This window comes from Sciurus carolinensis, chromosome 18, assembly GCF_902686445.1.
Source record: "Sciurus carolinensis chromosome 18, mSciCar1.2, whole genome shotgun sequence".
Lineage (NCBI taxonomy): Eukaryota > Metazoa > Chordata > Mammalia > Rodentia > Sciuridae > Sciurus > Sciurus carolinensis.
Window position 1 is genome coordinate 39,885,837 of NC_062230.1, and position 17,657 is coordinate 39,903,493.

Below are 17,657 nucleotides of genomic sequence, written 5' to 3' on the forward strand. Positions count from 1 at the left end.
CCGGAAAACTCTCCCAGGCTCAGCCTCGCGCCGCCGTCGCGTCGGGGCTCCACAGCCAAACCCCGCGCGCCGACCCCAGCCCCTGACAGTGCCCCCGGCCCCGGCGGTCGGCAGAAGCTGGCCGGACCCGCGCGCCCGCACGTGGGGAGGGGGCGTCTGGGGGAAGGGCCCGGTGCGGGGGCGGAGCCTCGGAGCCGGGCGCGCGGCCGGCGCTGGCTGACGGAGGTCAGCGGCCGCAGAAGCGGACCCAGGCGTCCGGGAGGCGGCGCAGGTGCCGCGCCCCCGCCCCGCGCCCGCGCCCGCGCCCGCCGGGCTGCCGCCCCCGGACCACCCCCCGCCCGTGACGCCCTGCCCGCCCCTGGGCGCCGGAGCCCGAGCCCGAGCCCGAGCCCGAGCCCGAGCCTGAGCCCGGGAGGGCGGCGGGCGCGCAGGCGGCGCGGCGCGGAGAGGATGCGGCCGCAGCCGCGGGGCCGCCGCCGCCTCTGAGCCGCGCAGCGCACCGAGCGCGCTGCGTCTCTGCGGCCCGGCCGCGCCATGGGGAAGGAGCAGGAGCTGGTGCAGGCGGTGAAGGCGGAGGACGTGGGGACCGCGCAGAGGCTGCTGCAGAGGCCGCGGCCGGGGAAGGCCAGTGAGTGCGGGGGGCGGGGGGCGCGAGCGGCCGGCGAGGCCCCCACCACCCCGGCGCAGGGCGGGCAGGGGATGCTGTGGGTCCCCGGGGGCGGGGCGGGGCCGGGCCAGCAGCACCCAGACCCTCGGTCCGTTGCCCCCAGCGCTGGAGGAGGGGTGGCACCAAGCGCCGGCTGTCCCCTGATCCCCCAGCGGGCACCTGCGGCACCCACCGCCCCGGCGGCCGCAGGCATTCGAGTCCCTGGCTCCCCGCCTCCGGCCCCTCCCTTCCCAGGCTGCGGGCTGAGGACCGGAGGTCTCAGCTGGGGCCTTTAAAGGGCGAGGCGGTTGCCCCCACTTATTCACACACCGTGGAAAGAGGGAGGGGGCCCTTGCAGCGAGGGGAGACCTGAGAGCAGACAAGCCCTGTTAGACCCCTCTCCCCACCCCATGTTTAATAACAGGCTTTGGAGGTGGGGGGCAGGACCACGCTGGGGGTGTGGCTGCCCAGGCATGACCTGTGGGGGGCCGTTTACTAGAGCAGAGGCCCAAGGTCGCTTAGGCCAGGGCAGTCTGGGCTCCAGGCAGGAGCCGCCTGGGAGACAAGGTCTGTAAGCCCACTGCTCAGGCCTGGACCTAACAGACCCTGGTCCTCCCTGGCTTCCCTGCTGCAAAACGGGGCCTTGGGAGAGTGGGGACACCACTGTCCATCCCTAGCTGTGGAGACCCCAGGGAAGGGTTGGGAGCTTGGAGCTCTGATCCCAGCACTCATCCCGGCTCATCTCAGAGCCTCCCTGGGGACCCTGGGAGATGGATGGATGGGCGTGTGGACCAGCTGCGTGTGCGGCTGCGCACGTATGACCATGTCAGTGTGTCAGGGCACCTGTGCCGGCTCCGGTAGGGCTCTGCAGGTTGGCGTGTGGAATATGGGTGTCCTCATTCCCTACCCCATGGACTATGTAAACTAGGGAGGCCCCCTCCTCTTTCTCCAGAGGGATGCTGAGATTTGGGGCTGCCTGGAGGGGTAGGTCCTGGGGCCCCAGGAGTACTCCCCCATAGCCAACTCCTGGCCACTTTGTGCAGTCAAGCCAAGGGCATCCGTGCCTTGAAGGCACCAGGTTGGCCCTGCTTCCATCTTCCCGGGCTGGGAGGCTCTGCTTATTGGGTTGATTTCAGGGCCTCAGAGCTGAGAAAGGAGGGCTGCTAGGGAGAGGCAGAGCCGGAAAGCAAGGTGTAGGCTTCCACCTAGTGGCCATGTGTCCTTGAGTGCAGACCACTGGCTCTCTGGGCCTCAGTCTCCTCATCTGTAGGATGGGATTCTGTGCTCCCCACCTCACACAGTCTCCTGAGAACAGTGAGAGCCCAGGCACTTGGTAAACGCTCAGCAAATTCTGTGATGGCTTCCCTTGACAACAGGAAGTGCAGGCCATTCTGCCCTCCAAGGGAGGTGAGGGGGCTTTGCCTCCAACTGGGTCTCTACTGCTGCCTCAGACTAGTCTGGTCTCTGGGGCAGGAGAGACACCTGCCCTGGCCCCTGTATCTGTACTCTCTGACTCACAGGGGCGGGTGTAATAAATCAGACAGAGAAATCCCTCCATGAATTAGCACAGTTGTCATGGCAACACTGGCCTGCTTTGGAGTAAGATGTATTTTGATTCAGCAAAGTACAGCTGGAGTTTAGGCCACTGGGTGGGAGACATCTAGCACTTCTCAGGCCCCCTCAAAGAACCCAGAGGTGTTTCTCCTGTCCTTGTGTCCTTGGTTCCTTCCCCTTCCGCCCCACAGCTGCTATCACCCTAGGCTCCATCAGCCCCCACCCTGCCTTGAAGGAGCCTCCCCTTGCACACGCACATGCACGCATAACACATGCACACACACTTAGCAGTTGTCCTTGAGGGGAAGAAGAGACTTCTCTGAAGGGAAAATGCTGGGCCATGGCAGCTCTGCTGTCAGGGAGGGCCCCCCCTTACCTCCCGTCCCCAGGCAGGCCTGAGGATGCCCTGGAGGAATTCCCTGAACTCTCTGGACCTCTGCCTGCCTCCCTCTCACCTTGACCCACTAAGAGTCCCTTCAGCCTGGAGTGTGGATCTGACCCCAAAGGTGGGAGTGGTTGCAGGAGAACAATTAGCGGGCTAGGGTCATGGGTCATGATAAATGGGGTCCCAAGATAAGGGGCAGGTTGGGGAACAAGGTTTTTGCACTATTGTTGATATAGAATCCATAGGAATTTGTAGCCTCAGGGAAAGGGGCTCCCAGGACATCAGCTTGGCCCCCAACTGCCCCTGCCCCACCTCCAGCCCTTTTCAGCCATGCTCTGCTTCTGCTTCGTTCAGAGAACCCGTCTCTGAGTAGGACAGCCTTCCCAGCCCAAGGCCCACTTCAGTTCTGGGACCTTCCTGGGTACCTAGTGTCCCCTGCAGACATGGGGTCTCCTGAGATCTCAGCCCACTCCCCATCCAGTTTCAACTCTCTTCCTCCTGGTGAGACTACAGGCAGATCACCTTAGTAAAGTGACCCTCCTCTGGCAGGCATGGTCCCTTTCCTAATGGAGACTCCTCCCCACTGGTGCCCATGTCACTTTCTGGACCTTGGCCTCCAAGCCCCTCTGACATGTCAGCTCCTGCAGGTGTGGCCAGGTGGGCAGGAGGACTTGGCTGTGGGTCCCACCCTCATCCACAGCAGCCTGGAGGCCCCATGTAGGAGGAAAGAGAGGGCCTGACTTGGGAAGTCTTGGGATGTGCTAAAAGCTGGCTACACTGGAGTCCAGAAAAGTAGTGGGTGGAGTATCCTAAGTGTCACCCTGGGGCAGACATCCTCCCTCCCCTCAGCTCATGGCAGGTGATTGTGGCAGGTCTAACCAGAAAGTTTACAGGGCCCTACACGATGAAAATGCAGGGCACCTTATCCAAAAGTTAAATTTCATCTGGGCATGGTTGCACACACCTGTAATCCTAGGTAGTCGGGAGGCTGAGGGGAGGATTGTGAGTTGGAATCCAGCAACTTAGCGAGATCTAACCTTGAAATAAAAAACAGAAATGACTGGGGCAAGCTGGGTTGAGGTGGTGCACACCTGTAATCCCAGTGACTCGGGAGGCTGAGGCAGGAGGATTGTGAGTTCAAAGCCAACCTCAGCACTTACTGAGGCCCTAAGCAACTCAGCAAGACCCTGTCTCTAATCAAATATAAAAAGGGACTGGAGATGTGACTTGGTGGTTAAGCACCCCTGGGTTTGATCCATGACCACAAAAAAAAAAAAAAAAAGAAAAGAAAGAAATGATTGGGATATAGCCCAGCGGTAGAACAGCCTGGGTACAATCCCCAGTACTGAAAAAAGAGAAAAATCAAATTTCAGGCATGGGTCCCTTCTGAGCAACTGCACAGTCACATGCCCACGACGCTGGCCCTGGTGATAGACAGTGTGGAACAAGGATGTTAGTTCAGTGACCAACTAAGCATCTGGTAGTGGCAGGTGCCGTTTCAGCCTGGAGGGTACAGTATTGAGCACAGTGACGAGAACCCTTGTCCTCTGGGAGCGCACAGTTCAATGGTGAGAAGGGTGGGGTGGGGTCAGTAAGGAGACGCAGCAAGGGCAGCAAGGAGAGCTTAAGAAAGCACCGCAGCAGACGCGGGGAGGAAGGGGTGCTGTCGGATGCCCTGTCGAGTGGGAAGCCTTCACACCTGAAGGCTGTAAAAGGAGCACCATGTGGACAGGCGGGAGGACTGGTGCACACATAGACTTCGTGTGTGCAAAGGCCCCAAGGCCCACCGCAGGGCAGCCTGTGTGTGGGAGAAGCATCCAGGAGGGCGGGGAGGTCAGAGCAGAGCAGGGAGCCATGTCCTGCAGCGCCATCGTCTGACTTCAGCCTCCACCCAGGGAGATGGGTGCTAGAGGGCCTCCTGGGCTCTGACTGGTGGGTACAGGCAACAGACCAAGTGGCACAGGGAGAGAACAGGGGTGCAGGTGGGGAGGCGAGGACAGGGGTCCTGAGAGAGCTGCCCTGGCGACCATAGCGGGTGGGAAGCTGAGCAGTGTAGGATCCCGAGTGTACACTGAATGACTTGAGGTGGCTCTGAGGTGGACAGGATCTACCTGAGGACAGCCCACAACTGCACAAGACAGACCCCAGTTGGACTCCAAGGCTGTGGCCTCGGCCACGGATGGGGAAGAGCGGCTTTGTTGCCAACTGAGATGGTACTGGCGCCAGCAGTGTCTGAGTAGAGCGGAGGTCTGGGGAGTGCAGATGCCTTCACTCTGCCCAGGAGACCCCCGTGAGACGGCGGGGGTGGGATTCCCGCACAGCTAGCATTTATAATGCCTGGTGTCCGGAAGTGCCCTTGTGCCTCAGCCTGGCCGCCTGCCTTTCCCAGCTCATGGGGGAGGCCAGAGGCCAGGACCACAGGCTGCTAAATGACTGAGCAAAGATTAGAGTTCAGGTCCGTCTGACTTCATGGGTTTCAAAGGTCACTGGGGGACACACACCCTGTGCCCTCCAGCTGAGACTGAGCCAGAGCAGAGCCCTGCAGCCAGGTCTCTGTGACTCGACTCCCTTGGCTCCCCTGCCCTTGGGCCCCCACCCCCACTCCTGTCCTGGGCCTGGACAAAGGGGCTTCTGTCTTACCGCCCCCCCCCCATGCAGCGACTGACCCACAAATGGGTTATGTAACCATGGCCCAGACAGGCAGGGGGTTGGCCCAGGTCCGGGTGGACTTGAGCCCACTGGGAGGGCATTGGTGGGCTCCCCTCCTCTGGCAGGCAACTGGCGAGACCAGGATGGGAGAGGTCCCAGGAGGAAACGAGCCCCAAAGGGAGGCTGGGGGCCCCTCAGGGCTTCAGGAGACTTGAGCTTGGGCCTGAGCATGACCCTGTGGAGGAGGTAGGCCCGCCTGGATTGCTCTCTGCCCTGCAGGCGTAAAGCTCCTCTACAGGGCCATCCAGGGCTGGCAGTCGGGGGCTCTGCCAGCTCTTTCCCCAGAGACACCCCATTTCCGGTGTTCCAGCTCCCCGGCCACCCCCGGCCCCATCTGGGTCCTTCTGAGAGACAGATGGGGCTGGCTCTCTCCCTCCCACCAGTGGCAGGTGCTCAGCCAGCGTCCTGAGGGAGGGGTGTGTGTGCACATGTGTGGGCCCATGTGGGTGCGTGGCCTTGTGTCCTGCTCCCAGGTGGGGACAGCCCAGAGTCCTTAGCTCAGCGAACGCCCCCTCCCCGTCTCAGTGCAATGGGGATCCCAGCCCCCAGAGCTAGCTCCTGGAGCTGAGTACGGGGCGGAGCCCAGTGTGTGTTCATAGACTAAGAACCTGGTGTGGCACCCACCAGGGAGCTGGCCACTACCTCCCCTGCTTCATTTTAAGCTACCTGGAGGGGGGCTGGGCAGAGCCTCCCCTCAACCATGTCTCTCTCTTCCCCCAGAACTCCTAGGCTCCACCAAGAAGATCAATGTCAACTTCCAGGACCCAGATGGGTGAGTTCTCTCAGCCAGGTAGTAGCAGCCCGGGGTGGGTAGACTCTGGGGAAGGCCCTGGTGCCTGGTCCTCTCCTAGATCTGTCTTTTGCCTGCTTAGCTTCTCAGCCCTTCACCACGCAGCCCTGAATGGCAACACTGAACTGATCACCCTGCTGCTGGAGGCTCAGGCTGCTGTGGACATCAAGGACAACAAAGGCAAGCCTGTTCCAGGGCCTCAAGGCCAAGGGCAGGGTCAAGGTCAGGGGTGGGGGCCAAGGGCAGGGCAGGGCAGGGTCCAAGCAGCCTGGATGGCTGACATCTCCATCAAGCAGGATGTTGGGAGGTCAGGGTTAGGTTCTGGCTCAGGGGTTAGCTCCCAACAGCCCTGCCTGCTCCCAGGCATGCGACCCTTGCACTATGCAGCCTGGCAAGGCCGGAAGGAGCCCATGAAACTGGTGCTGAAGGCAGGCTCGGCAGTGAATGTCCCATCTGATGAGGGTCACATCCCCCTGCACCTGGCGGCCCAGCATGGTCACTATGATGTGGTGAGCCTGTGTGGTGGCAGGGTGGGCAGGGTGGCGGGGCTGGTGATGCCTGGGAGTGACTGTGCCCTGGGCTTGCAGTCTGAGATGCTGCTGCAGCACCAGTCCAACCCATGCATGGTGGACAACTCGGGGAAGACGCCCCTGGACCTGGCCTGTGAGTTTGGCCGCGTTGGGGTAAGTCTCCTCAGGTGGCTGTGTGGGACTCCACCTACCTGTCCTCCTCACTTGGGATGGGGGTTGTGGGAGCCCCAAGCTGAGGCCTCCCTGCCCTGACGCCTCCTTCAAGGTGGTCCAGCTACTCCTGAGCAGCAATATGTGTGCGGCCTTGCTGGAGCCCCGGCCAGGAGACACCACTGACCCCAATGGCACCAGCCCCCTGCACCTGGCAGCCAAGAATGGCCACATTGACATCATCAGGTATGGCTAAACGGGGAGGGGACGCAACCTCGGGATACCTGGGGCTTGACAGCATCCAGGGGCTCCGGGTTCCTGCTCCTGGCCTGGGGATAAGAGGAGCCTCCCAGGAGCCACAGGAAAGTGGTCAGGCCTTTGGGTATGGCTTTCAGCTGCTCAAAAAAGGAAAAGCAGGAGGAATTGGGAAAAGGTCTTTTGTTTTGTTTTGTTGATATTGGAGATTTAAACCAGGGTGCTTTGCCACTGAGCAATCTCTCCAGCCCTATTTGTTATTGATTGATTGATTGCTTGACACCAGGGATTGAACTCAGGGGCACTTAATCACTAACCCACATCCCCAGTCCCCCCCCGGCCTTTTTATTTTTTATTTTTTTATTTTGAGACTGGGTCTCGCTAAGTTGCTTAGGGTCTCAATAAGTTACTGAGGTTGACTTTGAACTTGCCTCAACCTCCCCTGGGATTACAGGCATGGGTCATCGCCCCCAGCTGGGGAAGGATCTTTTATAGCTTGTCAGCCTGGGATCTATCCTGGCCCTGCCATTTGCTGGTTGAGCTCCAAGAGGCACTTAACTTCTCCGAACCTCAGTTTCTCCATCCATAAAGTGGAGCTCATAGGGCCTACATCAGGACTGGGCAAGATAATAAGGTTGGAGGTCAGCAAAGCATGGACCCTCCGACAGGTGCTTGGTAAACATTAGATACTATTATAGTCAGGGACACAGGGCAGAGCTAGCTTGACCTCTGACCTGAGCAGGCAGTTGGGGACCCAGGAACTGAGGCCTGGCCTGCAGGTGCTGGGGAGGAGAGCTCCTGCTAAAAGCTCCTACCGGCTCTTGCCACCAGACTCCTTCTCCAAGCCGGCATTGACATTAACCGCCAGACCAAGTCCGGCACAGCCCTGCATGAGGCTGCGCTGTGTGGGAAGACAGAAGTTGTTCGACTGCTGTTGGATGTGAGTCCTGGGCCTAGGGGAAACTGGGGCCAGGCAGGGGCATGGGGTTCCTGACAGGGTCTCACCCTTCCACACGTGCAGAGCGGGATCAACGCCCAGGTGAGGAACACCTATAGCCAGACAGCACTGGACATTGTGCACCAGTTTACCACATCCCAAGCCAGCAAGGAGATCAAGCAGCTGCTGCGAGGTGGGCCCAGATGGGGCCAAGGGCTGGGGCGGGGCTTGGGCGGGCAGCTTGCAGGACTCGGGGGTCCACCTACTGTATCCCCAGAGGCCTCGGCAGCCCTGCAGGTCCGGGCGACCAAGGATTATTGCAACAATTACGATCTGACCAGCCTCAACGTGAAGGCCGGGGACATCATCACAGTGAGGACAGTCCCTGGGGCGCTGTGGCAGGCATGGGAGGGACTGGGGCATGCTTACCCAGAACATCCTCCCACAGCATTTGGGAAAGGAGTGCTGGGCAGAAGTCCCCTCATGAAGAGGCATCTCTCCAAGTATGTTCCCCACTTCCTTGGCCAGGTCCTGGAGCAGCATCCAGATGGCCGGTGGAAGGGCTGTATTCATGACAACAGAACAGGCAATGACCGAGTGGGCTACTTCCCATCCTCGCTGGGTGAGGCTATCATCAAGCGAGCAGGCAAGTCTCACCCAACCCTGGGGTCTTGCAGGCAGGAGCCACTGGGTCTGAGCACAGGGGTCAGAAAGTAGCACATGTGCTCTGGTATGCTGGTGGCAGGGCAGGGTCTGATTTCTAGCCACTGCTCAGATTCAGCAGTGTGTCCCGTGGGCTGTCTCCTTCCCAGCTCCCCATATGCATTTCTTCATTTCTTCCACAAATATTGCATGCCTGCTATGTTCTGGTTTGGAGCTGGCCACTAGGGACACAGGGGACTCAGACATTGTTCCTGCTCTTAAGGGGCTTGCTCTAGAGGGAACAAGGGACAGTGAAATAAACACAGGGAAGCATACCAACCAGTAACAGAGAACATGGAGAGAGGCCGGCTTTAGTTAGGGAGAGGCATCAGGGACTGGCCACCAGTGGAGCAGTTTAGGCAGCTGGAACCATGCATGAGAAGGCACAGAGGCAGGAAGGAGCTGGGCCCTGGGGGAACGGGGTCAGCTTGGCTGAAGCAGAGTGAGTCAGGGAGGGCATGCAGGACCAGGTTGGGAAGCCCCAGGACCTGGTTTCAAGGAGGCAGGGGATCAGTGTACCTTCTGCATAGGATGTGGAGATTGACAGGTGGGGCACGAGGGAAAAGGGGAGTCAATAGGAGGTGTGGCCAGCCACCCACGGTCATCTAGTTCCTAGGCCTTGGGCTCCTGGGCAGCTTCTTCCCTGCACCCTAGCTCAGAGGTCACGTCCTCCAACAGTCCTCAGCCCCTTTGCTTGCAGGACCACAGGATACCTGGCTCTCAGTTCCCTTGACCACTTTCTCCTGGCTGAAACATATGGCGTCTCCTGAGGGTCTCTCAGCTCTGAGTGTGTGTGTGTGTGTGTGTGTGCATGCTCGTGTACGTGCCTGTGGTGCCCCTCTGTTCTGCCCCCCTCGTTGTCAGGCCCCACCCGGGTGCACCTGAGCTCAGGGAAGCTATGCTTGTCCTGCAGGTTCCCGAGCAGGCAGTGAGCCAAGCCCACCCCAGGGAGGTGGCTCATCAGGGCCTTCTGCACCCCCAGAGGAGATCTGGGTGCTCCGGAAGCCTTTTGCAGGTATGCTGGGTCCTTTGGAGGACTGGGGTGGTGGCACTTCTGCTGGGCACCTGATGCTCCCTGTGCTGGCAGGTGGTGACCGCAGTGGCAGCTTGAGCAGTGTGGCTGGTAGCCGGAGCAGTGGGGGCCATGCCCTGCACGCAGGCTCTGAAGGGGTCAAGGTCAGTTGGGGTGGTGGCTGGGGCTAGGGCAGACAGGGTGGCCTGGCCTGGAGCAGCACTGATGAGCTGGCCTCTCGGTTATAGCTCCTAGCAACGGTGCTTTCCCAGAAGTCTGTCTCTGAGTCCAGCCCAGGGGACAGCCCCATCAAACCTCCAGAGGGCTCTGCAGGTAAGAGCCAGGCCCTAGCTGCACTGGCTTGCCAGGAAGGTGCCCCGAGCAGCCCTTGCCCTGCTATCCCCTCTTCACCAGGTGCAGCCCGGTCCCAACCTCCAGCAGCCCACACTGGGCAAGTCTACGGGGAGCAGCTGCCCAAGAAGCCAGAGCCGGCCTCAGAGGGCAAGGTACAGGGCCTGAGCTGGCTCTCATGGCCAGTCTCACGAGGGTGGGGGCTGCCAGTCTGAACAGCACCCAGGCAGCCTGCCTGGTCCGGCCACAGCAGTGGCAAGGGGCTTTGACAGGCCAGACCCTATCCTTGTATCTGTCTGTTAGTCTGTGTGTGCGTCATGTGTGCACACACGAGTTGTATAGGTGTTGTCCACTGTGTAGGCTGTGAACTAGCATGTGCACACTCGTGGAGGTACACAGGGGTGTGTGCAGAATGGTGCCTCTGAGAGACAGACATGCACGTGTGTGGTTGCACAGATGGAAGGGGATGGGTGAGAGACACGAGCGTGTGTGTGGGTGCAGTGGGTTGTGTATGCATGTGCCTGTGTGCTGGGAGGTGTGAACCGATGGCTGAGTCCTGCAGAGTGGAGGAGGCGAGGCACCCCTGCCTAGGAGCACCGAGCAGCCCAAACTGAGGCCACTCTCCCCCAGAGCCCCCTCACACGGGGCCACACACTACCTGCCTCCCCGAGATGGTATGGGTGTCCCTGATGCAGGAATGGGGGGAAGTTCAGGGAGGCTGTGACGTGAACAGCAGCTGGACGGACCCTCCCGGTGGAGCTCACAGAAGAAGGCTGGAGGGCTGAGGATGCTCGGTGTCCAGGATGGCAGCTCGAGCGCCGGTGCCAGGCTCACCCAGGCCTGGCTGCAGATGGACCATGGATGGCAGATTCAGCGCTCCGTGGCCCGCCAGCCAAGCAGAGAAGGAGGTGCTGTGGTGGCTGGGGCGCAGGCCCGGCTGTGGGCGGGCTGTAGCCGGTGCCTTGTGTCTTCCAGAGTGCCGAGGCAGTCAGCCAGTGGCTCGCCACATTTCAGCTCCAGCTCTACGCCCCCAACTTCACCAGCGCCGGCTACGACCTGCCCACCATCAGCCGCATGACTCCTGAGGTGAGGTGCTGCAGGCCATCCAACAAGCTCACCCCTTTCCAAAGGCAGGCCCCTGCCTCCTGTCAACAGGCCTCTTCTGTGCCTAGGACCTCACAGCCATCGGTGTCACCAAGCCAGGCCACCGGAAGAAGATCACAGCCGAGATCAGCGGCCTGAGCATCCCTGACTGGCTGCCTGAGCACAAACCCGTAAGGCTCCCCACAGCCTGGTGGCCGAGCCAGGACTGGCAGACAGACAGACAGACAACCAACCTCCCTGCCTCCAGCCCTCACCTGCCCTCTGGGGCTCTAGGAAGTGGACAGTGGATGGCCCATCAGCAGGGAGCTGCCTGGAGAGCTTCTGTCTGTGATGGGCACTGGGGCCAGCTCCCTAGCAGGGGCTGTAGTGACACTGGGGGCTGTCAGGGTGAGGGGGCCCTGAAACCAGGAGAGTGTCCCTCCATACACAGGCAGCACCTGCATAGCTCTGCCCACTGAGCATACATGCAGGCTGCAGAGGGGCCCCTGTCAGGATATGCCAGCTACACCCGGCATGTGTGCAGTGCATATTCTCCAGGCGACGCTGACAGCTGCATGCTTGCACACAGGCTCTACCACGTGTGCTGGCCTGTGCCAACAGCTGACAAACCTGTTTCTCACTGTACCTGTACAGACCATGGCCTGTACCACTGCTAACAGGGATGGTCCTGTATCAAGTGACAGTTTCTGGGCTTGGAGACGGTGGGCCCAGCCACCCCCCCGATCCTGGTCCTTCAGGCCACACATTGAGCCGCAGGCCTCCATTCATGAGTGGGGAGAAGTGCCAGTAGCCGCCTGAAACCCTACAGGGCCCTGGATCTGTGAACAGTGGGTCTGCATTCACCCTCCCCACCCCGGCCCCACCCACTCGGTCAGCAGCTCAGGGGTCCTCACAGGAGCACATGTGGGCCTTGTGGGCCTCGCCTCACTCTGTCACCAGTGTGACTGAGGGTGCTGTGTTGGTGCGTGAGTGACGTCCGGCTGGGAGCTCAGAAAACGACCAGGCGGATCTTGGTGAAGACCACTGTGGATATTTGCACACACATGTGGTGTGACAGTGTGGTGTATGCGTGGCACACGTGTGACCATGATCTGAGGTGGGCAGGGGAACGGCCAGAGTGTGCGCACGCTGCCTGTGTGTGGCTGGGAGTGGGTGTGCAGGGTGTCCTTGCACCCGTGTAGCACTGTGTGTCTGTCTGCGGCGTAAGGGTGCCTCCTCAGAGCACCGTGCCCCTGGCCACCTGGCCAGGCAGGGAAGTGCCTTCTTTCCTCAAAACCCAAGGATAGTGTCCTGAGGACAGGCTCCCCCGTGTGTGTGTTTGCATGTGTTGGCTCGTGTGTGCACAACAGTGCCCAGTGCCCGTGCTAAGGAGCTGGCCTGGGGCTTCTGCACCTACAGTGTCTCCGATACTGACATCTTGGGCCTGTCCGTTTGTCCTTCTGTCTGTCTGTGCCCTGCTGGCCCAGTGCCCCTTCCTCCAACAGCTCCAAGTAGGTGGGCAAGGTGTGGGCAGCTGGCTTGGGCTGCCCCTCTGTGTCCCCTGCTCTGTAGGCTAACCTGGCTGTGTGGCTGTCCATGATCGGCCTGGCCCAGTACTACAAGGTACTGGTGGACAACGGCTACGAGAACATTGACTTCATCACCGACATCACCTGGGAGGACCTGCAGGAGATTGGCATCACCAAGCTGGGTGAGACTCTGTCCCCAGCCCCTGCCCTCTCTACCTCTGGGGCTGCTTGACCTGCTCCCTGTTCCCTGCTCAGGACACCAGAAGAAGCTGATGCTGGCAGTGAGGAAGCTGGCAGAACTGCAGAAAGCAGAATACGCCAAGTATGAGGGAGGACCCCTGCGTCGGAAGGCACCCCAGTCTCTTGAAATGATGGCCATTGAGTCACCGCCCCCACCTGAGCCTGCCCCAGCTGACTGCCAGTCTCCTAAGATGACCACTTTTCAGGACAGTGAGCTCAGTGGTGAGCTGCAGGCAGCTATGACTGGCCCAGCAGAGGTGGGTGCTGCTGCTGCTGCTGCTGCTGCTGCTGCTGAGAAGCCCTCCAACCACCTGCCACCCACCCCAAGAGCTACTGTGCGGCAGGAGCCTAGCTTGAGTGGACGGGCTCGGCACATGAGCAGCTCTCAGGAGCTGCTGGGCGATGGGCCCCCTGGACCTGGCAGTCCCATGTCACGAAGCCAGGAGTACCTGCTGGATGAGGGACTAGCTCCTGGCACTCCGCCCAAGGAGGTCCGGCCTGGCCGCCATGGCCACAGCATCAAGAGGGCCAGTGTGCCTCCAGTGCCTGGCAAGCCACGGCAGGTCCTTCCACCAGGTACCAGCCACTTCACACCCCCTCAGACGCCCACCAAAACCCGGCCAGGCTCTCCCCAGGCCCTCGGGGGACCTCATGGTACAGCCCCAGCCACAGCTAAGGTGAAGCCCACCCCACAGCTGCTGCCCCCGACAGAGCGACCCATGTCACCCCGCTCCCTGCCTCAGTCGCCCACACACCGTGGCTTTGCTTATGTGCTGCCCCAGCCTGTGGAAGGTGAGGCAGGGCCAGCTGCTCCAGGGCCCGCACCCCCACCTGTGCCAGCGTCTGTGCCCACGCTGTGCCTACCCCCAGAAGCTGACATGGAGCCAGAGCGGCCCAAGAAGCGTGCCCATAGCCTGAATCGTTATGCAGCATCTGACAGTGAGCCCGAGCGGGATGAGCTGCTAGTGCCGGCTGCTGCTGGACCCTATGCCACAGTCCAGCGGCGTGTTGGCCGTAGCCACTCAGTGAGGGCACCTGCTGGCTCTGACAAGAATGTCAACCGCAGCCAGTCTTTCGCTGTGCGGCCCCGCAAGAAGGGGCCCCCACCGCCTCCACCCAAGCGCTCCAGCTCAGCCATGGCCAGTGCCAACCTGGCTGATGAGCCGGCTCCAGATGCTGAGATGGAAGACGGCCGGCTGGGAGTCCGGGCACAGCGCCGGCGGGCCAGTGATCTGGCTGGCAGTGTGGACACAGGCAGTGCTGGCAGTGTGAAAAGCATTGCGGCCATGCTTGAGCTGTCTTCCATTGGGGGTGGGGGACGGGCTGCCAGAAGGCCGCCTGAGGGCCACCCCACAGCTCGTCCTGCCAGTCCAGAGCCAGGCCGGGTAGCCACAGTGCTGGCCTCAGTGAAGCACAAAGAGGCCATCGGGCCTGATGGTGAGGTGGTAAACAGGCGCCGCACACTCAGCGGGCCTGTCACTGGACTGCTGGCCACTGCCCGCCGAGGGCCAGGGGAGCCAGCAGAGCAAGGCCACTTTGTGGAGGATGGTGTAGCCCGGCAGCGGCCTCGAGGTCCAGCTAAGGGTGAAGTGAGTGTGGAGGGCCCACCCCTAGCCAGGGTGGAGGCCAGCGCCACACTCAAGAGGCGCATCCGGGCCAAGCAGAGTCAGCAGGAGAATGTCAAGTTCATCCTAACAGAGTCTGACACAGTCAAGCGCAGGCCCAAGGCCAAGGAACGGGAGGCTGGGCCTGAGCCACCCCCACCACTGTCCGTGTACCAGAATGGCACCGCCACAGTGCGCCGCAGGCCAGCCTCGGAGCAGGCTGGAGCCCCAGAGCTGCCCCCACCACCCCCACCTGCTGAACCCCCACCCACTGACCTGATGCACCTGCCCCCACTGCCCCTGCCCGATGGCGATGTCCGGAAGCCAGCAAAGCCGCCCGTCTCTCCCAAGCCTGTCCTGGCTCAGCCTGTGCCCAAGATCCAGGGCTCACCCACACCTGCCTCCAAGAAGGTGCCACTGCCAGGCCCTGGCAGCCCAGGTAGGTGCAGGGAGCCAGGAGGGCAGGGTAAGAAGAGGCAGTGGGACCCCCAAATGGAGAGATTTTCCTCTTTGTGGATCTGATGAAGCCCGTGTGGGGTGGGGTGGGGGTGTTCACAACCCTCTCATCCTCCTTTCTACCACTGGGCAACTCTGTCGCAGCCCAAGGATGGGAGCAAGGTGGACTTGGCCCTCCCCTTGTGCAGCCAAGGAAAGATAAAGGCCCATGAGCAGCACATCTGTGCAAGGGAGGACCCTGACCTTGGAGAACTACTCAGGTGCAGAAGGCAGGGGAGGCTCCCAGGTAGAAGGCTAGAGGTGTAAAGGTCTTAGGCATTCAAGCAAGTGGAGGGCCAGTGTGGCGCAACAGGTACAGGTGAAGGGGGTTCTCAAGCGGTGATGCGAACAGGTTTGCACGTGGCAGCGCGCACCCTGGCGGCCACGGGAAGGCTGGGGCGAGGGGCAGCGTCTCTGCTCACCCGTGCGGGAGCCGGGGCGCAGCAGCAGGGCTTGCACTCTCCCTGGGTGCCAGCGTGGTCCTCCCCGCAGAGGTGAAGCGCGCCCACGGCACGCCGCCGCCTGTGTCTCCCAAGCCGCCACCGCCGCCCACGGCGCCTAAACCCGCCAAGACCGCGGCGGGGCTACAGTCGGGCAGCGCCAGTCCGTCACCCGCGCCCTCGCCGGCGCGCCAGCCGCCAGCTGCCCCGGCTAAGCCGGCCAGCACGCCGCCCTCGCTGAGTGCCAGCCCGGCCAAGCCCCCGTCCCCGGGTGCGCCCGCGCTGCACGTGCCCACCAAGCCCCCGCGGGCGGCCGCCGCCGCCGCTGCCGCCGCCGCCGGGCCACCCATTGCCCCCGACGGCGCTTCGCCCGGGGACAGCGCGCGGCAGAAGTTGGAGGAGACGAGCGCGTGCCTGGCCGCCGCACTGCAGGCGGTGGAGGAGAAGATCCGGCAGGAGGACGGGCAGGGCCCGCGGTAGGTGGGGCGCGCCCCGGGGGCTCGGAGACAGGGATGGGATGGCGGGGCGCTGGGGGCGGGGCTCCGGGCCCGCCCTGCCTGGCTCACGCGCGCCGCCCACAGCCCCTCTGCGGTGGCGGAGAAGAGCACCGGCAGCATCCTGGACGACATCGGCAGCATGTTCGACGACCTGGCCGACCAGCTGGACGCCATGCTGGAGTGAGGCGGCCGCCCACGTCGGGCCCGCAGCGCCCTGGTTTCGGCCCGCACACTGACCTTTACCTCAGGACGGGCAGCCCTGGGCGCGGGCGGACCCCGCGCGGGGTGGGCCGTGCTGCCAGCCCCACGCACAAGCACAACTCCCGCCCCTGGCCCTGGGCCGAGCCTGCCTGGAGGACCGCCCAGCCGGGCGTCCCAAGGGCTCTGGGCAGACGCGCCGCCCCGCGATGATGCCCGTCCCTTTCTGCTGCTCCCTGTGCAATAACTGCTGAGCCACCTGCCACTGTCTCCGGCCAGGCCGGGCCCCAGTGGGTGCAGATGAAGAGCAGGCCCTCCCCTGCCCGAGAGCAAGAGGGAGGGGACAGCCGCTGTGGGCCCCTCCCCAATATGTGGCAGAGCACAGGCCTATGCCCAGCACAGAACTGCCCTTTGGGGAACCGCTCTCAGCCTCTCTGGGGCAGCACAAGGGGCAGGGGCTGAGGGTAGGCCCGCTCACTGTACCCCCAGCATATAAGCTATCAAGAGTATTAATTTATTGGGAATGAGCTGAGGCAGATTTCCCCAAAGAAACAAAAAGGTATAACTTTAACAAATATATATTTAAAAAAAGAAAAAATATTATTGATCCTATAGAAAACCATTTACCAACTGAAAGGACACTGGACTTCAGCTCAAGACAAAAGCTGTCAGGGGCCCAGGTCACCTGTGTGTCCTTCCCTTCCTCCACCTGGGAGTGGCCATGGCCACTAGCACACACAGGAGGCTAGGTCCAGGGAGGGTGGGGCATGGCCCAGGGTCTCCTCTGCCCTTCTCTCTTGTAACTTCTGTGTCTGAAGAACTTGAAGGATGTGCCTTGCTCGCTGACAGTCTGTGTCCTCCATGCCACTGAGACCATGGGGAGGGCTCCCTCCTGGCTGAGGCCACGTCCTGGGGTGTGGGGGTGCGGGTGTGCAGCATGGTGAGCGGGCATGTCAGCTGAGTGTCAGCAGTGTGGGTGCGGGGTGTGGCATGCCAGGCTGTGGGCAGAGGTGCACAGGCGGGCGTGCAGAGCCCTGCACTGGTCCTGTACCGGCAACCAGTCCACCATGCTCCAGTTCCCAACAGATGCTCTGCTCATGGTCCAAGGCTGTGTTGTGTGGTCATTCCTCACCCTCTCTTTTCCTCTCTCCTTTCCTCCCTCCAAAAAGTACTGACTGATCTCCTCTATCGTGTTTGCTGATCCACAGTGTTGGGCACAACTTTGACATTTCTTTAAAAAAAAAAAAAAAAAAAAAAAAAAGAATTAACACTGAAAACCAGCGACTGGTGCAGCTGGTGGAGGGTCCAGCTCAGGGGGTGTCCAGCATAGGGCCCCTTCCAAATTTCAAACCTGGAGCTTCCCCCTAAGTGGATATGCTCCCCCCGGGCTCTCCTTGGTGGGCAGCCCAGACTGGGGCTCCAGCAAGTGGGGAGGGATGTTTGGGCAGGGAGCTGCTGTCAGCTGTCAATAAACAGCAGAAAATGGAGCTGCCTGGCTCACTCTTGAGGGTATGTGTGTTGGGAAAAGTGGAGTGTGGTGGACTGGAGGC

The 17,657-nt window shown here is 61.6% G+C and overlaps 1 protein-coding gene across 4 annotated transcripts; it reads left to right on the forward strand.

The window, feature by feature from the left end:
- The first annotated feature begins 210 nt into the window (after positions 1–210).
- Caskin1 (CASK interacting protein 1) lies at positions 211–17,632 on the forward strand. Of its 4 annotated transcripts, none has more exons than XM_047533248.1 (20): positions 211–628; positions 6,015–6,066; positions 6,167–6,264; positions 6,448–6,590; positions 6,672–6,767; positions 6,880–7,010; positions 7,851–7,959; positions 8,041–8,149; positions 8,234–8,328; positions 8,485–8,602; positions 9,572–9,673; positions 9,746–9,834; positions 9,919–10,003; positions 10,085–10,176; positions 10,997–11,107; positions 11,194–11,295; positions 12,677–12,815; positions 12,889–14,916; positions 15,465–15,888; positions 15,994–17,632. In XM_047533248.1, the coding sequence occupies exons 1-20, from the start codon at positions 535–537 to the stop codon at positions 16,091–16,093; spliced, it is 4,317 nt and encodes a 1,438-aa protein (XP_047389204.1). In that variant the 5' UTR covers positions 211–534; the 3' UTR covers positions 16,094–17,632. The 4 variants fall into 4 exon arrangements, with proteins under 4 accessions (XP_047389204.1, XP_047389203.1, XP_047389205.1 ...); XM_047533247.1 differs by having other exon boundaries at positions 6,448–6,593; positions 15,994–17,630; XM_047533250.1 differs by lacking the exon at positions 211–628 and adding an exon at positions 5,424–5,480 and having other exon boundaries at positions 6,448–6,593; positions 15,994–17,625.
- Positions 17,633–17,657: the final 25 nt, after the last annotated feature.

Bases quoted from the DNA above. Each gene is read 5' to 3' on its own strand.
- Caskin1 (XM_047533247.1), top strand. From the start codon at position 535: ATGGGGAAGGAGCAGGAGCTGGTGCAGGCGGTGAAGGCGGAGGACGTG. The intron at 8,150-8,233 runs GTGGGCCCAGAT...CTGTATCCCCAG, and splicing joins GATCAAGCAGCTGCTGCGAG to AGGCCTCGGCAGCCCTGCAG. The intron at 14,917-15,464 runs GTAGGTGCAGGG...TCCTCCCCGCAG, and splicing joins GCCAGGCCCTGGCAGCCCAG to AGGTGAAGCGCGCCCACGGC.